At 33.4% G+C, this 21,864-nt stretch overlaps 2 protein-coding genes and 1 long non-coding RNA gene across 15 annotated transcripts in view; all 3 read left to right on the forward strand.

Moving 5' to 3' along the window:
• The first annotated feature begins 825 nt into the window (after nucleotides 1-825).
• On the forward strand, nucleotides 826-1,682 carry LOC145329814 (uncharacterized). The gene is made up of 5 exons (XR_013883124.1): nucleotides 826-856; nucleotides 964-1,043; nucleotides 1,122-1,179; nucleotides 1,346-1,444; nucleotides 1,593-1,682. It is a non-coding gene; the product is annotated as an uncharacterized LOC145329814 (long non-coding RNA).
• A 1,672-nt stretch (nucleotides 1,683-3,354) lies between these two features.
• Nucleotides 3,355-10,059, forward strand: LOC145329813 (glycogen synthase kinase-3 beta-like). Of its 13 annotated transcripts, none has more exons than XR_013883115.1 (7): nucleotides 3,355-3,751; nucleotides 4,325-4,394; nucleotides 4,826-5,016; nucleotides 7,046-7,097; nucleotides 7,355-8,406; nucleotides 9,075-9,480; nucleotides 9,685-10,059. XR_013883115.1 is itself a non-coding variant. In XM_080174217.1 (5 exons), the coding sequence occupies exons 1-5, from the start codon at nucleotides 3,629-3,631 to the stop codon at nucleotides 8,185-8,187; spliced, it is 1,269 nt and encodes a 422-aa protein (XP_080030343.1). In that variant the 5' UTR covers nucleotides 3,355-3,628; the 3' UTR covers nucleotides 8,188-8,716. The 13 variants fall into 13 exon arrangements, 1 of the variants encoding a protein (XP_080030343.1); XR_013883119.1 differs by having other exon boundaries at nucleotides 9,862-10,059; XR_013883114.1 differs by having other exon boundaries at nucleotides 9,075-9,464.
• Nucleotides 10,060-21,864, forward strand: part of Polr2A (RNA polymerase II subunit RpII215) — a 31,149-nt gene continuing 19,344 nt past the window's right edge. Inside the window, 18 exon segments of the mRNA XM_080175416.1 lie at nucleotides 10,060-10,268; nucleotides 12,732-12,784; nucleotides 13,207-13,341; nucleotides 13,544-13,633; nucleotides 14,312-14,433; nucleotides 14,899-15,098; nucleotides 15,507-15,630; nucleotides 15,940-16,116; nucleotides 16,418-16,516; nucleotides 16,920-17,050; nucleotides 17,510-17,582; nucleotides 18,412-18,501; nucleotides 18,941-19,007; nucleotides 19,445-19,532; nucleotides 19,731-19,912; nucleotides 20,514-20,660; nucleotides 21,140-21,249; nucleotides 21,526-21,694. Coding sequence (XP_080031542.1) covers nucleotides 10,153-10,268; nucleotides 12,732-12,784; nucleotides 13,207-13,341; nucleotides 13,544-13,633; nucleotides 14,312-14,433; nucleotides 14,899-15,098; nucleotides 15,507-15,630; nucleotides 15,940-16,116; nucleotides 16,418-16,516; nucleotides 16,920-17,050; nucleotides 17,510-17,582; nucleotides 18,412-18,501; nucleotides 18,941-19,007; nucleotides 19,445-19,532; nucleotides 19,731-19,912; nucleotides 20,514-20,660; nucleotides 21,140-21,249; nucleotides 21,526-21,694 — 2,173 coding nt within the window. The 5' untranslated portion in view covers nucleotides 10,060-10,152.

Here is a 21,864-nt window from a genome sequence, read left to right on the forward strand (position 1 = left end):
AACCTTCACACCTAGAGTACCCCTAGAGGCCTCAAGGGGGGTAGCCGCTATCCTAATATATAAAGTAGTAAGCATTTTTTGTCTGGCCCGAAGGATCTCGCTAAGCGATAAACCAAAATTGTTCTCCTTTACAGTGAATCTTTTTATAGGTCCTGGGAAGGTTTTAAACTATTTTTGGGGAGGGTGTCTTCACCCCCCCCCCCCAAAAAAAAAATATTTATTTTTACTCTTTTAAAATCAAATTTAAAATGTTATGAGGTCGACTTTTCCCATTCTACCTTAAGTGTTTCTAGAGGCATCTAGGGGCGTAGCCGCTAGTAATATATATATTTTGTTAAAAAAATTCTATGTACTAGCAAACAAATATATATTCTAGGTTGAGATTTAATGGATGTAAGCATGCCAACACTGAAACTATTGGAAATTACAAATACAGGTTACAGATACTTTTAATATTAATTAATTCATGTTTTATTGTGTAACTATTGTATACAAAACTTTTACAGTAATAAAAGAGTAACAAGCAGAACTGAAATAAATAAATATTTGAACAGAAATGTTGAACTTTATTCAAGGTAAAATGTTATTAAACCTTGACAAAGAAAAAAAATCTAAGATAATAAAAATTTTATTTAAACAAATTTGTTGAACTAACGCTTCAACCAAAAAAAATGATAATGTTAGTATTACAAGTTAATTACTTATTGGAAAAGATGAATAGTTGTATTCTATAAAAAAATCAGGAGTTATGTTGTTGACATCTTCAAAAACTTGGTATACTCTTGTGACCCTGAGAGTCTTTACAGAGAGAAAACAAACTGCTTTGTACACCATAGAAACACCAATACCTGGTCAAGTAAGCTAAAGAGTATAATATTCAAATCAATAGTGCACTTTTAAAAATAAATTCTTACAAGTAAAGCACATTTTCTATTTCTGGATACATACTTGGAACTAATCTAGGTATCCCATTCTATGTCAACCAACTTTTGGGCTACAGTTCAGAAACTGGCAGAACTTATTTTGCTGGTTCTAATAAACAGGTACTATGCAAAAGTATTTATCATAGTGATAAGGTATTGTTATTATCATTGTTAAAAATCAATTGTTTAATTCTTCAGTCACTTTTCTCAAGCTTTGATGGAATTAGAATGGAATTAACCAGCTGGAATGTAACAGGTAGTATATAAATCATAGAATCATAAAAAAAACATTGCTTTTGATGAATGTTAAATAGGTAGGTAATCAGGGAACTTTTAAAGCAATAAAAGAATAGTTTTATTTTTACATTTGATTATTACTAAAATGTTCAAATAACATAAGGTAAATATGTTAATTCTATAAGGTATTCTATCAGCAAAGAAAAGTTGGAAGCCAGCAGTAATTGTGTCTGAAGGGTATTACAATCTGGAAATGTTGTATTGGACGAACTCTACAGTTTCAGGTTAAATAAAGTTATCTACCTAATATTTTTAAATTAGTTAAATGTAATAAGTTGATTTAACTCAAAAGTTACATTCCTAAACTGTATGTACAGTACTGCACTTAGGCTGATTTATACCTATTCATTAAACAAATATTTTTCCTAATAGGAGATGCTGATGGAATATATGACTTAGAAGACAAAATCCAAACATGGAAAAGCTGCTGCTGATTTTTTTATTTTAACATTCATAACTCTATTGAAATATATTTAAGAATCTTTTTTAAATTTGGTAATTTATGATTTCAGGTTCCTTGTAAAATAGCTTCTAGAGCTTCCCAAATTATTCATATTTATAATAATAGATGTTAAGAATCACCATTTAAAGATTTATTGGTGCTTTCTCACAAGTGGCCGGTTGAGCACATTTAAAAAAAATAATTGAAAAAAAGGGAGGAATGGGTACTTTTTTCCCCCAAGGCCTACCCCTTTGGAGGACCCTAATCCTGCGATGCCTACACTTGCGTTGCACTATCACTGTGGTCTAGAATTGATTCAAGACAAAAGTAAGTGCTGAGCCCTGGGACCTATGTATGGTGAAAATAGACATAAAACCATGATTGTTCCAGGTAAAACCAAAATATTTCAGCGGGGGCTTTTTGAATAAATTAGATTTGAAAATTTCAAGTTCAATTTTCACCCCCTAGGAGTTGCCGCATAATCATGACAAGAAAAGCAAATATTATTTATTTTAAATTTTGAACAACTATGCTTTTATAAAGTTTTTCATAAAACCACTCCTGAAGGGAGTTAATAAATGGCTATTTTTATCACTTGCTTTGCAAAGGTCACGAAAATTCAGCCTAAAATAAATCATATATAGAGAGGTTTTAAAAAGGACTTCATAAAAGCAAAGTTGTTCAAAATTTAAAATAAATAATATTTGCTTTTCTTGTCATGATTATGCGGCAACTCCTAGGGGATGAAAATTGAACTTGAAATTTTTAAATCTAATTTTCTCAAAAAGCTCCCGCTGAAATATTTTGGTTTTACCTGGAATCATCATGGTTTTATGTCTATTTTCACCATACATAGGTCCCAGGGCTCGGCACTTACTTTTGTCTTGATTCAATTCTAGCCCACAGTTCTATACCTTTGGGCCTTATATTTTCGTGCAATAATAGGGTTGAAGTTAGAGTACATACATACTACAAACAGTCTTTCTTACTTTTGGAACGAAATTTCCCACAATTTGTTTTGAAAAGTGGCCATTTCTCTAGTGGTTGGTCTAAAATACATGAGACAAATATCCCCCAAATATATCAACATTGAAATTTTTCACTCATCTGAAGAAATAAGTAATATTTAAAATATAGTTCAACCTTTTATTTATAGATTTTTATAGACTAACATTTAATAAAATTATCTATAATTATTGATTAACTATATAAAATATTATAATTTTTAGGGAAATATTTTTTTTTGTAAATATTGAGACTTTCGTTACCTCTCTTGCGCGCCCTTTCCCTTCTACCTTCACCCTCCTCTATAGCAGGGTTACCGAACTTAATATTATCAAAACTAACCATCTTACAAAATAAATTCAGAATACTGTTTATTTATAAAGATTACCAAATTGGTGGAGAAAACCTTAGTTGAGAATAAAAATTTTCAATAAAAAACTTTATTTGTTAATCAATTGATGAAGTTTTTTTTTTAAGTCATTAAAGAATACACAAAACTTTTAAATTCATACTTTCCATATAGAATATGGGTTACAGGTGACGAAAAAAAAACAATATAAGATACGAAATGAATAATATATTTAAAGATAATGAATGATGCAATGATTTGTACCTCTATTTTCCTAAAATGGTGCAATACTATTTAGAAACTTTTGTATGTTCAGACTTGGCAACCGTTCTTACTTCAGTTTGATTAAAATGGCGTCCTGAGCAACACACACACAGCAGCATCTCCTCGGATTTTTTAATACAAAAATTCAACGTAGTTTAAACAACAAATAAAAGGTAGAATAAGAAAGATTATTTTGAAGGAAATAACAATTGTAAATTGACTTTTTTTTATGTTATGTGGACATAAATTTCTGTGTTGGCAGATAAAGTTATAATATAAAAGTATTGTTAAAATTGAAAGGTGTGTTGTAAAAAATTGCATTTTTGAACCCGAGGGGCAACCACTCCAATGACCTCTCGGCCCCGAACAACATCTTTCATCGACGCGCAGAAGGCAGCTAGTAATAATCCCGGAGGTAGTGGTCTTGGCGGCTCTGCAGGCATGAAGATCTCAAGCAAGGATGGTAATAAGGTAACGGTTCTTTCATTTTTCGTGGCATACTTATGTTTTCAGTAGCGGAGCCACTTTGCTCTGTCGGTATTCAAGATAGACGTTGAAAGTTTATATGATATTTAAGTATTCCCTGTAACAAAAAGAATCCTTTCATAACTTTCTTAGTTCATCAGTCTGTCGGCCTATCATTGCTAGGTACATAGTTATGATTATTTAAACAAGATTGAAAAGTTTTATGAGTTTTTACTAAAATATTCATTCGTGATTTGCTATCACAGAATATTTGATCTTTAGATCACTTTGTCCGTCTGTCCATCCTGTATTTTTTTTGTGCTTATCTGATTATAGATGATGTTACCCTTGTTTTATATAAAATGTATGAGAAATATCATAACTAACATAATTCGAGTGACATTCTAATTCTTAATTATAAGCAACAACCAAAACGTCGAGTTGTAAAAATTTTAAAAATGTATGTTTACGACGCTATTTTTTAAATCCATCAAAGAAAGCTTGGACGTATTTGTTTACCTAGAATCAATATTTATTTTTATTTATTTTATGATGAATGTGAAGAATGTTATATTAAAGGTTATGACTGTGATAGCCAGTCCTGGACAAGGGCCAGATAGATCCACTGAAGTATCCTACACTGACACCAAGGAATTCATTTATTAATATAAATATTTGTGTAAATTTTTCATTCATGGTTTTTATTTAAATCAATGCATCTTTTACACCTAATGAGCTATTTAAAGAGTTGTATCTTATACATAGCAGCTTAAAAAAATTACTAGATTAATCTTTTTTGTCTTGTAGGCATAATTCGACCTAATAGCTTTAAAACTAATGTTATTTTAAATTGTTTTTTTTTTATAATAGGTACCTAGACATTGACAATTATATAAAAGATAGAAAGCTAATAAGTTTTTTCGTGCTGGTTAAAATTATTTCAACATATAAAATAAGTTTTTTTTTTCTTTAATTGAAACTATTAAATTCTTACCTAGCCTTTTTATGCCTATGTATTTTATCAATTTAAAATCATGGCTCAAATTTTTTTTTTTATATAATTGATAAAACAATGAAATCAGGTCATCGGCAATGGAAGTTTTGGGGTTGTTTACCAGGCAAAGTTGTGCGAGACCAACGAGATGGTCGCGATCAAGAAGGTTCTGCAGGACAAGAGGTTCAAGAATCGCGAGCTTCAAATAATGCGGAGACTTGAACACTGCAATATTGTCAAGTTGATGTACTTCTTCTACACTAGCGGAGATAAAAAGGTATGAAAGGGGCAGGGTGGGGAAAAACCCAGGGTTTTTTAAAAAAGCCCAACCCAACCCGTAAAAACCCTTAAAACCCTGGGTTTTATTGGGTTTTTTCGGGTTTTATTGGGTTTTTTCATTTAGGAGTCAAATACATTTGATATATTGATGAAATATTAATGTTTATGTTGTTGTAGGTAAAAGGTAAGCAAGATTTCACAATAAACAAGATAGATAATGATAAAAACTGGCATTTCGATCAATTATAAACCCTTATTAGCAACGGTGCACAAAATATTCTATTAAGGGGGAGGGAAGGTTAAAAGCTTCAAAACATGGAACCTCCTCCTCTATTCCTAAGCTGTCAACACCCCCCTTCCCCTCCCAGAAATTATTAAGGTATTCCCCTTTTTACATCCCCTTAATAAAACCCTCTGCACGCCACTGTAACTATTTCCTTTCATAAATTGTTATGTTTTAGTTTAAAAATCAATTATGATTATGTAATTTACACAATTTATATATCATCAATTTAGTAGCAAAGCATTTTCTGAAATTAAGTTTTGAGAGAAAGTAATTTCATAAACATTTGAACAATAAGTAGAGCATCATTTTTATAAGGGGGGGGGGGGGGGGGTTAATGCAACCATCTCGTAATCAATGATTAAATAGCACTTAGAATTCGAATTTCGATCTGAAATTTTTCATGAGTAATCCTTGGTAGGTCTATTTTCCCTAAATCGAACATAAAGTTGGAAAAAGTAACGGCTGGCGGCTCAGCCGTTTAGCCGTTTTTTGCCTATTTTGAGGGCAAATTCATCATTAATTACGTAGGAACTTTTTAAAACATATTTTGGTTTAATTCATGTTAAATGATAGCAATAACCATTTTTAAAATTTCTAGTACCTACAGCAACTAGCTAGAACCGTTTTTGAGCGACAAAAAGTATTATGTGGAGATATGTTTTGTGACTAATTTGCTCTTAAGATAGCCGAAAAATTGCAAAACATCTGAGCTGCCAGCCGTTAGCCATTACTTTTCCAACTTTTTGTTCGATTTAGGGAAAATAGACTTACCAAGGATTATTCATGCAAAATTTCAGATCAAAATTCGAATTCTAAGTGCCATTTAATCATTGATTACGAAATGGTTGCATTACCCCCCCCCCCCCCCCTTACTTCATATTTTTTTAACGTTTTTTAGGTAAAATTTGCTTTAAAATGTTATTAGATCCTAGTCTTTGAGTAAATAGAGGTTTAATTTATAAATTTTAACGTGAAATTTCAATGTTTTTTCAAAAACCCAAAAAACCTTGGGTTTTTTTTCAATGGGTTTTTTAAAAAACCCTGGGTGGGTTTTTTTGGGTGGGTTTTTTGTATGCCCACCCTGGAAAGGGGGGAGGCGGATGTGCCACTTTTTGAAACCAAAACCAAAAGCCAACAAAGGAACTTATCTAAAAAAAAAGAGTTACAGGTCTGAGATTTTGCATCGCAGTTGCTTTATAGGGGTACAATATGGAACTGTGAAGAAACGGCGGCGCAACCGCCGAAAACCGGCGTTTCCCGCCGATTTTTTTTGCTTTTTCTCGGCGGTTTTCGGCGGTTGCGCCGCCGTTTCTTTACAGTTCTATATTGTACCCCTATTAAGCAACTGCCATGCAAAATCTCAGACCTGTAACTCTTTTTTTAGTTGAGTTCCTTTGACTTTTAGTTTTGGTTTCAAAAAGTGGCACATCCGCCTCCCCCCTTTACATTACAGAATTACATTTTTGTAAAAACCACAATCTAACAATTAATGTGTCGAGTGGGGGCGGGGGGGGGGGGGTTGAGTTATAGAAGAGATGAAGTTACCATGATTATCATTAGAAATATATTTATAATCGCTTTTTTTGCGATGAATATGGTTAATACCATATAAATTAAGGTTATTCTTTTGTTCGGATTCTAAGTGCTATTTAATCATTTATTACAAGATGGTTGCATTAAAAAAAACCTCTAAGTTCAATAATTTTTCAAAATAATTTTAATGACTAACCCTTTTAATCAGGATGAGATTTATCTGAACCTTGTTCTGGAATACATCCCCGAGACCGTCTACAAGGAAAACATGATTCAGCTTATTATACTTTCTATTTAAACTTCTATTCAGCAGCAATAAATAATGCTCCATTTTATATTTTATTTTCCAAGTTACTTTCCTTGACGAAATGCATCTTACAACTTGCTATTTAAAAAAAGGGGTTTTGGTGGAAGCATAACATCCAACCACCACCAACACTCTAAATTTTTATGAAACATTTCCAAAAAATATATCTGTCTCTTTAAACTTTCCTTAAAGCATGTTTAATATGAAATTAGGTGGCACGACAATACTCTAAGCAGAAGCAAACAATCCCGGTGCTGTTTATCAAACTGTACATGTACCAACTTTTCCGCTCTCTGGCCTACATCCACTCTTACGGCATTTGTCACCGCGACATCAAGCCACAAAACTTATTGCTGGACCCTGACAGTGGTATCCTGAAACTGTGCGACTTTGGATCCGCCAAGCATTTGGTGCGCGGCGAGCCCAATGTTTCCTACATATGCTCGCGGTATTATCGTGCGCCCGAGTTGATTTTTGGCGCTACTGATTATACAACCAACATTGATGTTTGGTCGGCCGGATGTGTGTTTGCAGAGCTTATGCTCGGCCAGCCCATCTTCCCAGGAGACAGCGGGGTAGATCAGCTGGTGGAGATTATCAAAGTTCTGGGCACACCAACCCGTGAACAAATTAAGGAGATGAATCCTAACTACACAGAGTTTAAGTTCCCGCAAATCAAGTCGCACCCCTGGCCTAAAGTATTCCGGGCGCGCACAAGCCCCGAAGCGATTGATCTCGTTTCCCGCCTGCTGGAGTACACTCCCTCGGCGCGCATCACGCCCCTGCAGGCCTGTGCGCACACATTCTTTGATGAGCTTCGCGAGCCGGGTCTAAAACTTCCTTCCGGGAAAGAGGCTCCGGCCTTGTTTAACTTTACCGAGCACGAAGCCAAGATTTGCCCCAGCCTGACCAGTCAACTTATCCCGGCACACTATCAGCCGCAAGCAACAGCTTCGCCAAGCGGCTCCGGAGCAGCAGCTGGCAGCGATAATTCCGACAAAGGATCAGTCGATCCCTCTTCTTTGCAGCAAGAAAATGCTTAGGCGTTTTCTCATAACCCTTACTGTTTAGATTTAATTAATCAAGACTGTTTTTATTTAGTTTTTAGACAATTTTATTTGCACCCAGTGAAAATAACACTTGTAAGGAGAGGGTATTTTTAATCTTCTTCATTCAATCCAAAAATGTAAACATAGAAATTGAAGATACCCTTCCTTAATTTAAAAGTTGATGTTCAAAATTAAAAAATCAACCATTTTTTGGTAAATAGCACATCTTAGAGTTAATCATAGGTTATTTATGTTTGGTAGTTGACACACTTTGAAGCATTTAACATTGTTTATTTGTCTTTGAACTTTTTAAACTTTATTTTGTTTAAAACATGTTAATACGTGTTAAAACAGTTTTGTTTTTAATCCAAAGCTTCTTACGCTAGTCATTTTTCATAAAAAAAAAGATGTCGATAGATTAAATGCAATAGCAAAATAATATTCCTGTTTTTATATATAAGATTTCCCCACTCCCCTCTTATTTTTTCAACTTTTTTTAATTTGTATTTTAATATACACAAAATATTATATCAGAAGTCACAAATAAACCGTAGAAATAGATAAATGTTAGACTAGTAAATATTTCACCGTTTATTTAATTTTTTAAGAAGCTTTACTTGAGGCGATTTTCTTTACTAGATTAAAATTAGAAATGTAACTTAACTCTCCTTTTTATCTTCTCTCTCTATATGCTAAGCATAAGTGTCTAACAAGGTCAATAAACTCCCAACAGTAGCGCAGCTTTACGTAACTTTTAAATAAAGATTTTTTATTAAAAGCAATTTATACCCTCGATTTTTAATAAAATCGTCTAGCAGACGAACATATTAAACATTTATCGACGCTACGTTACTAATACAAAATTATTTTCTTACTTTTAGCCAAAGTGAGAATTATAGACTGTTCTATATTTATCAGTCGAAAGAATTTTTCTTACCCTCAACTTACACGTTTGATTTACCCTCTAATTTTGTTTTGAAAAATAGTGTATTATATGTTAATTGTCTTTTTTTTTTAAATTAATGTTCCAAGAAAATTTTTATTGCAAGAAATATTCTGTAACTTAAGGGTAAAAGTTTGCCTTTAAAGTTACAATTTACTTAAAATTTATATTGTTATTGCTTTGCGTTTTTAGATTTTCTATCACAAAAAAATATTTAGGAAAAAAACACCAATACCTTTTAAAAAGAATATCTATGACGTACTTGCCTTTACAAATTTTATTTCTTATTTAAATTTTTATTAAAAATGTTGACTTTTTTTCTTTTAATGTATGTTTCATGAAAGGTAAACATTGAAAAAATAGCAAAATGTCTAAAAATGCAGGATTTAAAAAATATTTCTTATATAATCTTTTTGCCCTTACTATCTTTTATACTTTTTCTATCTCTGTCTATCCATTAATCCCCTCCTAGTAGTAGATATTTAATCCCTGTGGGACCTCTTAGTAGTCATGAAACCTTTTCAACTTTCATAATTCTGCATTTTTAGAAGAAAAAAAGTTAAAACTATTTGTATTTATTTATTTTTTATTGAAAATTATTAACAGGGTCTTTTCAAATATAAAAAAAAGTAGAAAATAAATACAAAACAAATTTTAACTTTATTATTTGAATTAATGTTAAAATTCTACCTTCATCTCTTTCTAAATATTCAATAATATTTTAGTTGCCATTGTAATGTAATATACTAGTATGTATATTGTAAATATTATTCAACCTAAATTTTTTAATTGACGTGTTACGTGCGAATTTCATTTTTTTTTTGTTCCCGTGAATGAAATTACCATTGATAATGTACTATTATTACATAGTAATATATTATATATATAAATTCATGACTATAGAAAACAAATTATTTCAGAAAGCATCCATTGTGGAAGTGGTGGTTGTAAGGTTAGTGTGTCCCAAGTGTGTGGGGTTTTTATTAACACCACCGCTGACATATTGAACTGCAAAAATGACCATCAACACCAGCGACAGCAAGGCGCCGGTGAAAACGGTGAAACGGGTGCAGTTTGGCATCCTCTCGCCGGAGGAAATTCGGCGCATGAGTGTTACCGATGGTGGTGTTAGGTAAGATGCATTTTAATTACCATTGCAGTCACTCTAATGAAATATAAATATCAGCTGTCTTTTGAACAAAGGGGGGGGGGTTAATGCAACCATCTCGTAATCAGTGATTAAATGGCACTTAGAATTCGAATTTCGATCAGTAATTTTGCATGAATAATCCTTGGTAGGTCTATTTTCCCTAAATCGAACAAAAAGTTGGAAAAGTAACGGCTGGCGGCTCAGCTGTTTTGCCATTTTATTACTATCTTAAGAGCAAAAAAGTCACGAAACCTATCTTCACATAATACTTTTCTCACTCAAAAACCTTATCAAACGGTTCTAGCCGGTAGCTGTTGGTACTAGAAATTTAAAAATTGGTTATTGCTATCATTTAACATAAATTAAACCAAAAATATGTTTTAAAAAGTTGATTCCTACGTAATTAATGATGAATTTGCCCTGAAAATAGGCAAAAAACGGCTAAACGGGACTAAAAGGTTGTCAAATTTCACTTTGGGACACCCTGTAAATGTGATTTTTGCGTCTGTAGAGCTAAAACTTGGTCCAAATTGGCTATTTTTTTCAAATTACTCTAATATGTGTCTTAGTATGTTTGGCCATAGTGTTTTCTGACTAGATCAATATTTTCATATTTTTTGGACACCCTGTATTTTCAAAAATAGAGAAAGAAAAATTTTGGTTTTTTTAAAATTTTTTTTCTATTTTAAAGTTACTTAAAACTGTCATATAGATACAGATTTTGACTAATAACAATAATATTTGCCTATTTTACAATTTTACACACTTTTGGGACACCCTGTGCATGTTTTTGAAAAATGATGGTTTTGCCCATTTTTTGGGGGAAGGAGTCGTTTTAGGGCCATAGACTATTTCTTCATTTTTGTAGAACTTTTCAAGACACATCATTTGTTATTTATGCAAAAACCGCAAAAACCGAACCGTTTTGCCGTTATTCACCGCCAAAGGCGGAATTTTTTACGATTTTGCCGTTCCGGAGGTTGTAATGGGCATTTGTGGTAAGAAAACGTTGATTTATCAAGATAACTGTGAAATACTTTTATTTAGGTAATTTAATTTACTAAATTTCATATTAAGTAAAATTTTATGTGCAGCTAACCGTTTTTTGTCGAGATGGATTTCAATTGTTAAAACAAGAAAATGAAGTGAATATAACATAAATAATTGCTATAACATAAGTGATAAAAGAAACATAAATCATGTGCATTTGAAATTCCTTTTGACAAAAATCGGTTAGATATACAAAAAAATTTACTTCACATGAAATTTAGTAAATTAAAATGCCTAAATAAAAGTATTTCACAGTTATCTTCATAAATCAACGTTTTCTTACCACAAATGCCCATTACAAACTCCGGAACGGCAAAATCGTAAAAAATTCCGCCTTTGGCGGTGAATAACGGCAAAACGGTTCGGTTTTTGCGGTTTTTGCATAAATAACAAATGATGTGTCTTGAAAAGTTCTACAAAAATGAAGAAATAGTCTATGGCCCTAAAACGACTCCTTCCCCCAAAAAACGGGCAAAAACCATCATTTTTCAAAAACATGCACAGGGTGTCCCAAAAGTGTGTAAAATTGTAAAATAGGCAAATATTATTGTTATTAGTCAAAATCTGTATCTATATGACAGTTTTAAGTAACTTTAAAATAGAAAAAAAAATTAAAAAAAAAACAAAATTTTTCTTTCTCTATTTTTGAAAATACAGGGTGTCCAAAAAATATGAAAATATTGATCTGGTCAGAAAACACTATGGCCAAACATACTAAGACACATATTAGAGTAATTTGAAAAAAATAGCCAATTTGGACCAAGTTTTAGCTCTACAGACGCAAAAATCACATTTACAGGGTGTCCCAAAGTGAAATTTGACAACCTTATAGTCCCGGGTGGTCCGAACCGTTATATACCACAAATGCACACAGATAAAACACAGGATTTAAGCCAAAAAAAATGATTTTTTTTGGACAGGTATTTTGGGTATTACGCTAGATATCCAAAATACACTTTTTGTTGGACACCCTGTAAAATTAGAGTTTGGGCCAAAATAGCATTATGTGCGCTTTTTACATGAATAAACGATCATTTTGGTGTATTAAATGTATAGATTGGATGTAAGATTGATGAAAAAATTAATTTTTAAAATTGTGAAAAAATGGGTGTTTTTTACATTTTTGTTACCTACCTTCATAGATAGCTAGATATCTAGACATCCAGGGACTCTGAAACTTTTTTTTGGCCATCCAGCATCCTTGAATGACCCAACGGACCAAAATATAGAGTATTAACAAAATCGGAGAGGTAGTGCAGAAAATTGGTACATTTGGCAAATAATGCACCATTTGCATTGTCTAGAAATAATTTTACTGCTGTCGTAATATATTAGCACTTAAAGAGACGATTTTTAGCAACTTGAGCTGAAGTTAATAATATTTATTTTGTTTAGATATCCAGAGACTTATGAAGGAGGAAGACCTAAACTGGGTGGTCTTATGGACCCAAGGAATACTAGCATTAACATTAGTTTCAAGTCCTAGAAAATTTCAAGCTATCAGTAAATACAAATTAAACGCAAGAACTTTGCTTTCCTTAAACAGCGTTATACAAAACGGCATTTTATTACTAGCCGACTTTTACTTAATATGTACTTGGTTTTAACCTGTTAATTTCAAAATCTATCGCTTTCGTTAACATTTAATTTATGTCGTATATAGGTATTATTAACATTAACTTCTCTTAAAAGTAAAAATAAATATTAGATTTTCTGCTAACTGAAACTGATCTTCCTATCACATCTTGTATATAAGAGTTTAGCTTTTAAGGGGTTTAAAAATATACAAAAACCCTTATATTGTTACTAAAGAATGTGTTGGCATTTCTTTAGTAAACATAGTATTCAAGTCTAATGTAAGTATGAAATACCAGGCAAGGAGCTGTTGACCGTGCCTCAAAGTGTCAGACTTGTGCGGGCAACATGACAGAATGCCCGGGCCATTTCGGTCACCTTGATCTGGCAAAGCCAGTATTCCATCCCGGTTTTCTCACTAAAACCCTCAAGGAAAAGTCATCTGTTTAATAGTACCATTGACATTCTTTATATATGGGATTGACTTAAAGTTCCTCCTATAGCCCCTGCGATGGGGGGGGGGGGGTCCTGAATTAAGTTAGCTTATCTTAGATATCTAATTTATTTTTTATTTATTCTTGTGGTTTTTTCCCATAAATGTTAGACACAGAATGACCTTTATTGTAAAATGTAGGTTCTCCGTTGTGTATGCTTCTATTGTTCCAAAATGCTGGTGTCCCCCACTAATCCAAAAATCAAAGAAATTGTCATGAAAACTAAAGGTGAGTTGTGAAAGATATATTTAAGGGACAAAATGTTGAGCTAGGTGGATCCTATAAGTTCATCATTGAATGTGGAATTTTTTTGATTTTTAAACAATACATCAATGGCAGGTACATATTTCATATAACTAAATATCACCCTTTTTTGTAATTTTTAACGTTTTAGTTATTTTAAGTCCAAAACCTATTTGTAGTATAATACAGAAGGGAGACTGGTCTAAGAATCTTAATGCATCATCTGAACTCAGGAGTGTATATTCTGCACAAGATTTATTTTTTTCCCCTGCTACAAATTTTTTTTTTCCCCTAATTTTTTCTGACCAAGAAGGGGGTAAAATCAAATGGAAAAATATTTAAAGAACTCTATATTTTATTTATTTTATCCCTCCTGCCACACATTTTTTTTGTTTTTCATCAAGGAAGGGGGGGGGGGAATGGAAAAAATGTTTTCAGTTTTTCTTAATTTTTACATTTTTTCCCTCCAACCACTTATTTTTTATTTTTATTCCCCCCCCCCCCCCCGAGCAGGGGATCCCATGTAGAATATACACCCCTGTCTGAACTCTTTGCTCTATTACCCATCCAGAGATATATGATGATGAATAAGCTGCCCTGATATGTAATTTTTGAGATCTTGATAAACACATAGAAAATTAACAAACACAAACTAATTTTTAGGTCAGCCAAGAAAAAGATTGACCCACGTGTATGATCTTGTCAAGGGGAAGAAAATTTGCGAAGGTGGTGACGAAATGGATTTGAATCCGGACAATCCGGACCAGAATAATGCCGTACAACAGGTTTAGTTTTTTTTCTTAGCAGCGCAGCACCTATATCTAACAAGGCAATTCTTACATTTTTTAGTTAGTCTATTAAAATATTTAGTTTGGTCTCTTTTGGTCGGATTAAATAAAATAGGACACCTAGGATATGATCATATGTTCTTCGGGATTTGGTTAGTAAGTCTGATATTTCGTACAAGTAGCTTCGCCTCTAGTATCTTTGCATTGGCATGGCGATGGAAGGGGCAGATATCCTCCCAAAAACTTTCCTAGGACTGAAATTTTCAAAAGAAATAACCTAAAAACTTTGCGGAGCCTAAGAGTGATGCTTCTTCAAAATGGAGTACTCAATCTGCTCGGTGATTAGCGGAATCTTAAAAGGACAAATGAAAAACCTTATTACTTCATGCATATTATAAAGATCATAGTTGTTTTTCATCTCTTTGTATGTGAATACTAAACTTAACCTAATATTTTTCCTAGAACAAAGGCCACGGCGGTTGCGGTCGTTACCAGCCCAACATCCGCCGTCTTGGACTCGACATGACGGCAGAATGGAAAATTGTAAACGAGGACACTCAGGAGAAAAAGATTCCGCTTACTGCTGAGCGTGTGCACGAAATATTCCGACATATCTCAGATGAAGAGTGTTATATCCTGGGTATGGATCCCAAATTTGCTAGGTAACTTTTGTTTTTATTCAGGAATAGTTATTTTAGATAAAGGGAATAGAGAAGAAAATAGTTATTTATCGCATCGTATCATAAACAGCGTCCCCCCCCCCCCCCCCCCCCCCGGATATAAAAATGTACAATTATCTGATGATTGACGATTGTACATTTTTATATTCATAGAAAACTGGATATAATACGATGCTTGACATAATTTTTCCGTATGGCTGAGAACCGGTTCTAATCCACCGGATATTAATCGGTTTCGAAGCGATACGGGAAATATTTTTAAAAAATTACACTCTGTGGATTCAAAATATGAAAAAATATGCGGCTTTGTTCATGATAATTGGCATGAAAAAGTATTTTTAAATATCTAGCCACGATGCACTTATTTTGGACATAACTGTGCTTGTTTAGACCTGACTGGATGTTGATAACCTGTATGCCTGTGCCTCCCTTGTGCGTTCGACCAGCCGTTGTCATGTTTGGGTCCGCCAGGAATCAGGACGATTTGACACATAAGCTTGCTGACATTTTAAAGGTAAGATTCAAAATTAATTTTGTTTTAAAGAGGGGGAAGTGTTTAGAACAGGGTTATGCTAATTTGACGTTTTTTTGGCCAAATTTATGATGTGCTGAATGTGCTGCACTGGTCACTTTTTTCAAAACTGAATCTGTCCATTTTCTACCTACCTAGATACTAATGTGTTAGGACTAAAAAAATGCATAGTATACCCAATTATTTATAATTTGTTTTTGTTATTTTGTATTGGTCACCCTACCCTCCTAAAACTTATGAATCTTTCCTGATAAGATATTTTAAAAGTTTTTAAAATTCTTGTTTACTTAGGCAAACAATGAGTTGATACGTAACGAGCAGGCCGGAGCTGCAGCCCATATAATCCTGGAAAATATGAAGATGTTGCAGTTTCATGTGGCCACCATGTCCGACAATGATATGCCTGGTCTACCCAGGGCCATGCAAAAGTCAGGCAGACCTCTCAAATCTATTAAACAAAGGCTAAAGGTATGTTATTGTATATTTTTGCTGCGCAGCTAATCTTAAATGAAGAAATGTCCATTATCTGTATTAAAGTTCTGAATAGCGCGGCGGGACCATCTTTGTCAAAAATACCACACTTTATTTTGAAAAAACTTTATGTCATGTGGTTTACATATTGGTATAAAAGACAGTAAGATCTAAATTTCATTGCATTCAACTAAGTTCAAGTTATTATACAAACTAAGCAATCAATTCCCACGGACGTGCCTGTCTAAACATGGAGAAATATTGCTTTATACTAAATAAACAAATGTATTTGATTTAGGCCAAAGAAGGTAGGATCAGAGGAAACTTGATGGGTAAGCGTGTTGATTTTTCAGCTCGTACTGTCATCACACCAGATCCTAATCTTAGAATTGATCAGGTTAGTACATTATTAATCATTAGCTGCTACGCCCCTAGAGGCCTATAAAGGCACTTGAGGGATGGGGGAGAAGTTTGCCTTCCACTTTCAATTATAATTTTAAGTTTATTGGAATCTTTACTCTAACTAAGGGAGAACCATATCGATCAAGGAGTTTATGAAATCGTCGTATCTATACAAAGGCGAAAAGACATATTATTACTCTTATATAAGGATACTAGTTTCCTCGCCCTAGTCTTAGGGGATGGCTGGAGTGGATAGGTCTAAAACCACACAAAGACATTTCTAAAGCTCAAAACTGGTTTTAATTCAGCGTCAATGAATCAGATTCAAAGCAGCCATATCAGAAATAATTTCTCTAGCACTCATTTCTTTTCCGAGATTTTATTTTACAATTTTCCAGGTCGGAGTGCCTCGTTCCGTGGCTCAGAACCTCACCTTCCCCGAGATTGTGACCCCCTTCAACATTGACAAGATGCAGGAGCTTGTGAGAAGAGGAAACACCCAATATCCTGGCGCTAAATATATTATCAGGTAAAAGTTTAAAGATTTTGATAATTGGGCAAGAATTTTTTTTTAATGGGGTAATAGACAATGAATTGATGAACATTTACAACTATGATGAACAAAATTAGACAAAACTATTGTAGGAAAAGTTTGTACATCCCAATCAAATTCAAGGGCTAATAGTAAACAAAGTGTTATTAGCCAACGAATGTATGAACTGAACGCGTTAATAAAACTTTTGGGACCAGTATTATTTAAAGGCCAATATATTATCATGCCCTCCCTCCCTGACCAAAAGTGACAGATTTATTGTATGGATCTAGTAATTCAAGTGCTAGTTCATTATCATTTTAAATCATCCTTCACAAGAATGTTTTTACGGTCACAAAAAGATTAATACAATGAACTGTAATTTGTTTTATTAAAGAAAAGTTGTTGAATCTTCACAACTTTGAGGCAAATTATAACAAGTGTCACAATTTTCAGAGATAACGGAGACAGAATTGATCTGCGTTTCCATCCAAAATCCAGTGATTTGCATTTACAGTGTGGTTACAAGGTAATTTATATTTTTACATTGCATGCACAGTGAACATTGGGGCAAGGACAAAGCCTAAACGTATATTATAGAACCCTAAAATAGGCCTGAAAAGGTCCTAGGACAAACGCAGGAGTCCCAAACGTCGGAGTGGAAATTTAACCTAACACTTATTTTAAACTAAAAAGGCCTAACCCCTCCGGGGGGCTTATTTGTATATTCATATCTTAACCTAACCTAATCTGTATAGAAACACTTAATTAAAATTAATATTTTAACACTCCTGCGTTTGTCCACTCCGACGTTTTGGACTCCTGCGTTTGTCCTAGAATCCCCTGAAAATAATTAAATGCAATTCTTTTTTTATTTGATCCATAGTGCAGTGGGGCAAATATGCCCATTTTTGTGTTCAATATGTAAAAAATATTTGTGAAAAAAAGATATCTATAATACAAAGTAGAATGATGTCTGTCTGTCTGTCCGTCTGTCCGTCCCTTAAGATCTCGGTAACCACTGAACCGATCGGATTCTACTCTTTAGGGAATATACTTACTGTTCCTGTGGTGGTTTTAGGCTATTTTCTTGGGTGGTGGGACACCCCCAACCCCCCCCCAAAAAAAAAAAAAAAATCCCCCTTATTTTTTTTACTGAAGATTTCCTTGGTCCTTTTACTAATTTCGCCAAAAAAAAATTTTATCACCTCTTGGGGCAAAGCCCCTATAGGCTAGGGGCGAAGCCGCTAGTTAGTTTAAAAAGCATTAAACTAATATACTCACAAAACTTAGTTTTTTAATATTTCAAAACTCTGTTCGCAAGTTTTTGAAATTCAAATAATATGTACCTATAATAGGTTGAGCGTCATATCCGTGATGGTGACCTGGTTGTATTTAACAGACAACCTACCCTACATAAAATGAGTATGATGGGACACAGAGTAAAGGTAATATTTATAAAATAACTAAGCTGCTATATAACATGTTTTGTCATTTCATAAAATAAAATCAAGGTAGAGTGGATCTAACTAGATATCCCGTATGTGTTTAGATAATTTTGAAACGACCAAAAAATCTAAAATAAGTTCAGATAGTTTTGTTGTCTTTAGAAGTTTCTTATTTTACCAAACATTTAATTTTATGCGACCTCTAAGTAGATAATAATAAGAGTAGACCAAAAGTAGACAATCCTACTGTAGTAAAAAACTATTTTTTTAGGTACCATGTACTGACTTAAAAAAGACTTTAAATTATTATAGTAATATAGTCTACGTTGTAATCTAAAATATTTTATATATTTTTTATTTTTGTTTCTTTTATATACAATGGACAAGATTGATTTTGTTTAATATTAGCGTAGCTATTTAATGATTTTCTTTTATTTAGGTGTTGCCATGGTCTACATTCCGAATGAATTTGAGTGACACCTCCCCTTACAATGCTGACTTTGATGGTAAGATAAATTGTTTGTGTATCTTATAGTTAATAGTTATATTCATAAATTCATTTGATTTTCAAAATGAACCTCTCATGGAAACCCTAATTCTATGCAGATTTCTTTAAAATTGCGTATATTTTATTACTATCTATCTAAACCCGCAGCTGTATTTAGGTTATGATGGGTTCGAATCTCGGTCAAATATGCGTCATATAGTAAAGACGTTGATATTGTACCTACTGCTGCTATGTCAGATGCGTGACATTAAAAGTAAGAAGGTCCTAAAACTGGTGCAACATAGTATCATACACAGTTACAACTTTCAAACATAGTTCTCGCAGTTAAAGGGTGTCTGCATAATTTGTTATTGCGTTCGGATCTCCTATTAAGATCTGGCCCTAGGTTGTTATAAACCGTCCCCAGAGGTATGTATTAATTAACTATCTGTCAAGGTGATGAGATGAACTTGCATGTCCCTCAGAGTATGGAGACAAGAGCAGAGTTGGAGAACATCCACATGACCCCAAGACAAATTATCACACCTCAGGACTGTAAATCAAATTATTGAACTAAATAATTTATTTTTCTGATCTATGAAAGGCTTAAGATTTTTTGTGTGAAAATTTCATTACTTCATAAGCCTCTTTGTCCGTATGCATCCAATCGTCTCAAATAAAGCCCCTCTTATGTATGTTGTTAAAGTTGTCATCCTTGTTCAAAATATTTTATTTACACCAATCCACAGGCTAACAAACCGGTCATGGGTATCGTACAGGACACCTTGACCGCGGTCAGAAAGATGACCAAGCGTGACGTCTTCATCGACAAGGAGCTGATGATGAATTTGTTGATGTTTTTACCCATCTGGGATGGTAAAATACCCATTCCCGCCATCCTCAAGCCGAAGCCACTCTGGACAGGTATTGCTTTTAATTAACAGAAAATGGGAAAATATATTTAATAAATCTTAATGAATTAAATTATTAATTTAATAGGTAGGTTTTCATGAATTATTTTAGGACATACCTAATAATTCATGTTTTTAAATTATAATGTTTTTTTTTATGTAAATACTAAATAGGTATAAAATGATATTTTTATTTTATATTTAATATCAACGAAATACGTCATAAATATATTTGTTAATGATATATTGATAAATACCAATTACACGTCAAAATACATAATTAAGAAGGAATCATTTTACTTATTTATTTTGGCGAAAACATTTATCTTTAAAAAAGGTCCAAAATTATTTCTTTAAATATATTCTTAAGAGATGAGCCAGTGGACAATAAATTGATGTGTCTTCTTTAATTATGCCTAACAAAATTACCCCTTGCGCAATTAAACTGAATGGGCCTTGTTCCTGCGCAACTTAAGGTTTTGTGCGCTTATCTTTAGTCGTTTAGGAACAAAAAATCAGGCTTCAGATTTCATGATAAGTTTACATTTACAAATGTGATTTGCCTCCCTTTTGAGATATACCCCCAAAAGTAATGTTTTCCTTGTTTTATTTAGGCAAGCAGGTGTTCTCGCTAATTATACCTGGAAACGTGAACTGTATGCGTCTGCACAGTACCCATCCTGACTCTGAGAACGGAGGTCCCTACCACTGGATATCTCCAGGAGACACGAGGGTCCTCATTGAGAACGGAGAACTGATCACAGGAAACTTTGAATTTTTCAACCTTAGCTGCGTAGCTTCTCCATTTATAAGATTGAATATTTTTAAATTTAGGTAATATGATTCCTTTAATATTAAGGGATGCCTAATGTTGTTATAAGCATATAATCAACATGACGCCATAATTAACATTGTATGTCACACTCAAGTCAATTTAGGTACAGGTTTATAATTCTCTTTTTTTTCTGCATCTAATATAACCAGCAGCACTGTTACTATATTTTTGGTAGCTTCACTTGCGTGGATGTTGCCAGATAAAGATAAAAAAGATTAGTTAACTTATAGTTAAAGTATATTATATGATAGAAAAGAATAATTTGTATTGACAAAGTTTGTAACTCTTATCTCTTACTTTAGTGGGTTACACTCAGAAGGACGAACGGAATGATGTACAGACATACACTTATTTTAAAGAAGCCGCGCTTTTAAATCAACAATCAAAGTTTACATAAAAAAACATCAGGAATTTTGTGCAAGAAAACTCTTGGAGCCGCGTCCGGATCACTTATGCATGTGTGTCAACTTGAGGTGGGGCACAGAGATAATGGAGCTTTCTACGGAAACATTCAGGTTAGCTTTAGTAGTGCTTTATGTCTGTCCGTTTGTACATAAAAAAAATGTAAAGTAAAAAGTATTTTTTGTCTGAGGCTAAATAAATTGTTGGTCCAAATTTGATTCTTCTTTTCTGAGGGCTTTATTAATATCTATGGATGGGTTTGGGCTATTTTGACACCACTTTGAATACAGAGCCCCTTAGGGGGGCACAGCCATTAGTATACCTATGAAGAAAGGCAACATTTATGAGCTGATATTTTTTTGCAATAAAACTAATGCCTTTTATTTTAGACTGTGATTAACAATTGGCTGTTGATTGAGGGTCACAGTATCGGTATTGGCGACACTATCGCCGACGCCCAGACCTACGCCGACATTCTCTCCACCATTGAGAACTCCAAGGCTGAGGTGAATGAAGTTATTCACAAGGCTCACTTTGACGAGCTTGAGCCCACCCCAGGTACACAACTTTTCTCGGCTTTTCAGTCACGCAGTATACCATTACCATGGGACAAAAAATGAAAATTAGCGTAAATCCGTAATGGTTATAAACAAAATTACCCCCTTTCTAGATAAAATTATTAGGTAGTAAAAATATTATCACTATTATTTAGAACGAACCAATCAAAA

The sequence above is a fragment of the Acartia tonsa genome, chromosome 10, assembly GCF_053477335.1.
Source record: "Acartia tonsa isolate MP-2025a chromosome 10, ASM5347733v1, whole genome shotgun sequence".
Lineage (NCBI taxonomy): Eukaryota > Metazoa > Arthropoda > Copepoda > Calanoida > Acartiidae > Acartia > Acartia tonsa.

Excerpts from the sequence above, each read along its gene's own strand:
- LOC145329813 (XM_080174217.1), top strand. The coding sequence starts at position 3,629 with ATGACCTCTCGGCCCCGAACAACATCTTTCATCGACGCGCAGAAGGCA. Across the intron at positions 5,017-7,045 it reads ACACTAGCGGAGATAAAAAG|GATGAGATTTATCTGAACCT; the intron begins GTATGAAAGGGG and ends CCTTTTAATCAG. Across the intron at positions 7,098-7,354 it reads CATCCCCGAGACCGTCTACA|AGGTGGCACGACAATACTCT; the intron begins AGGAAAACATGA and ends TAATATGAAATT.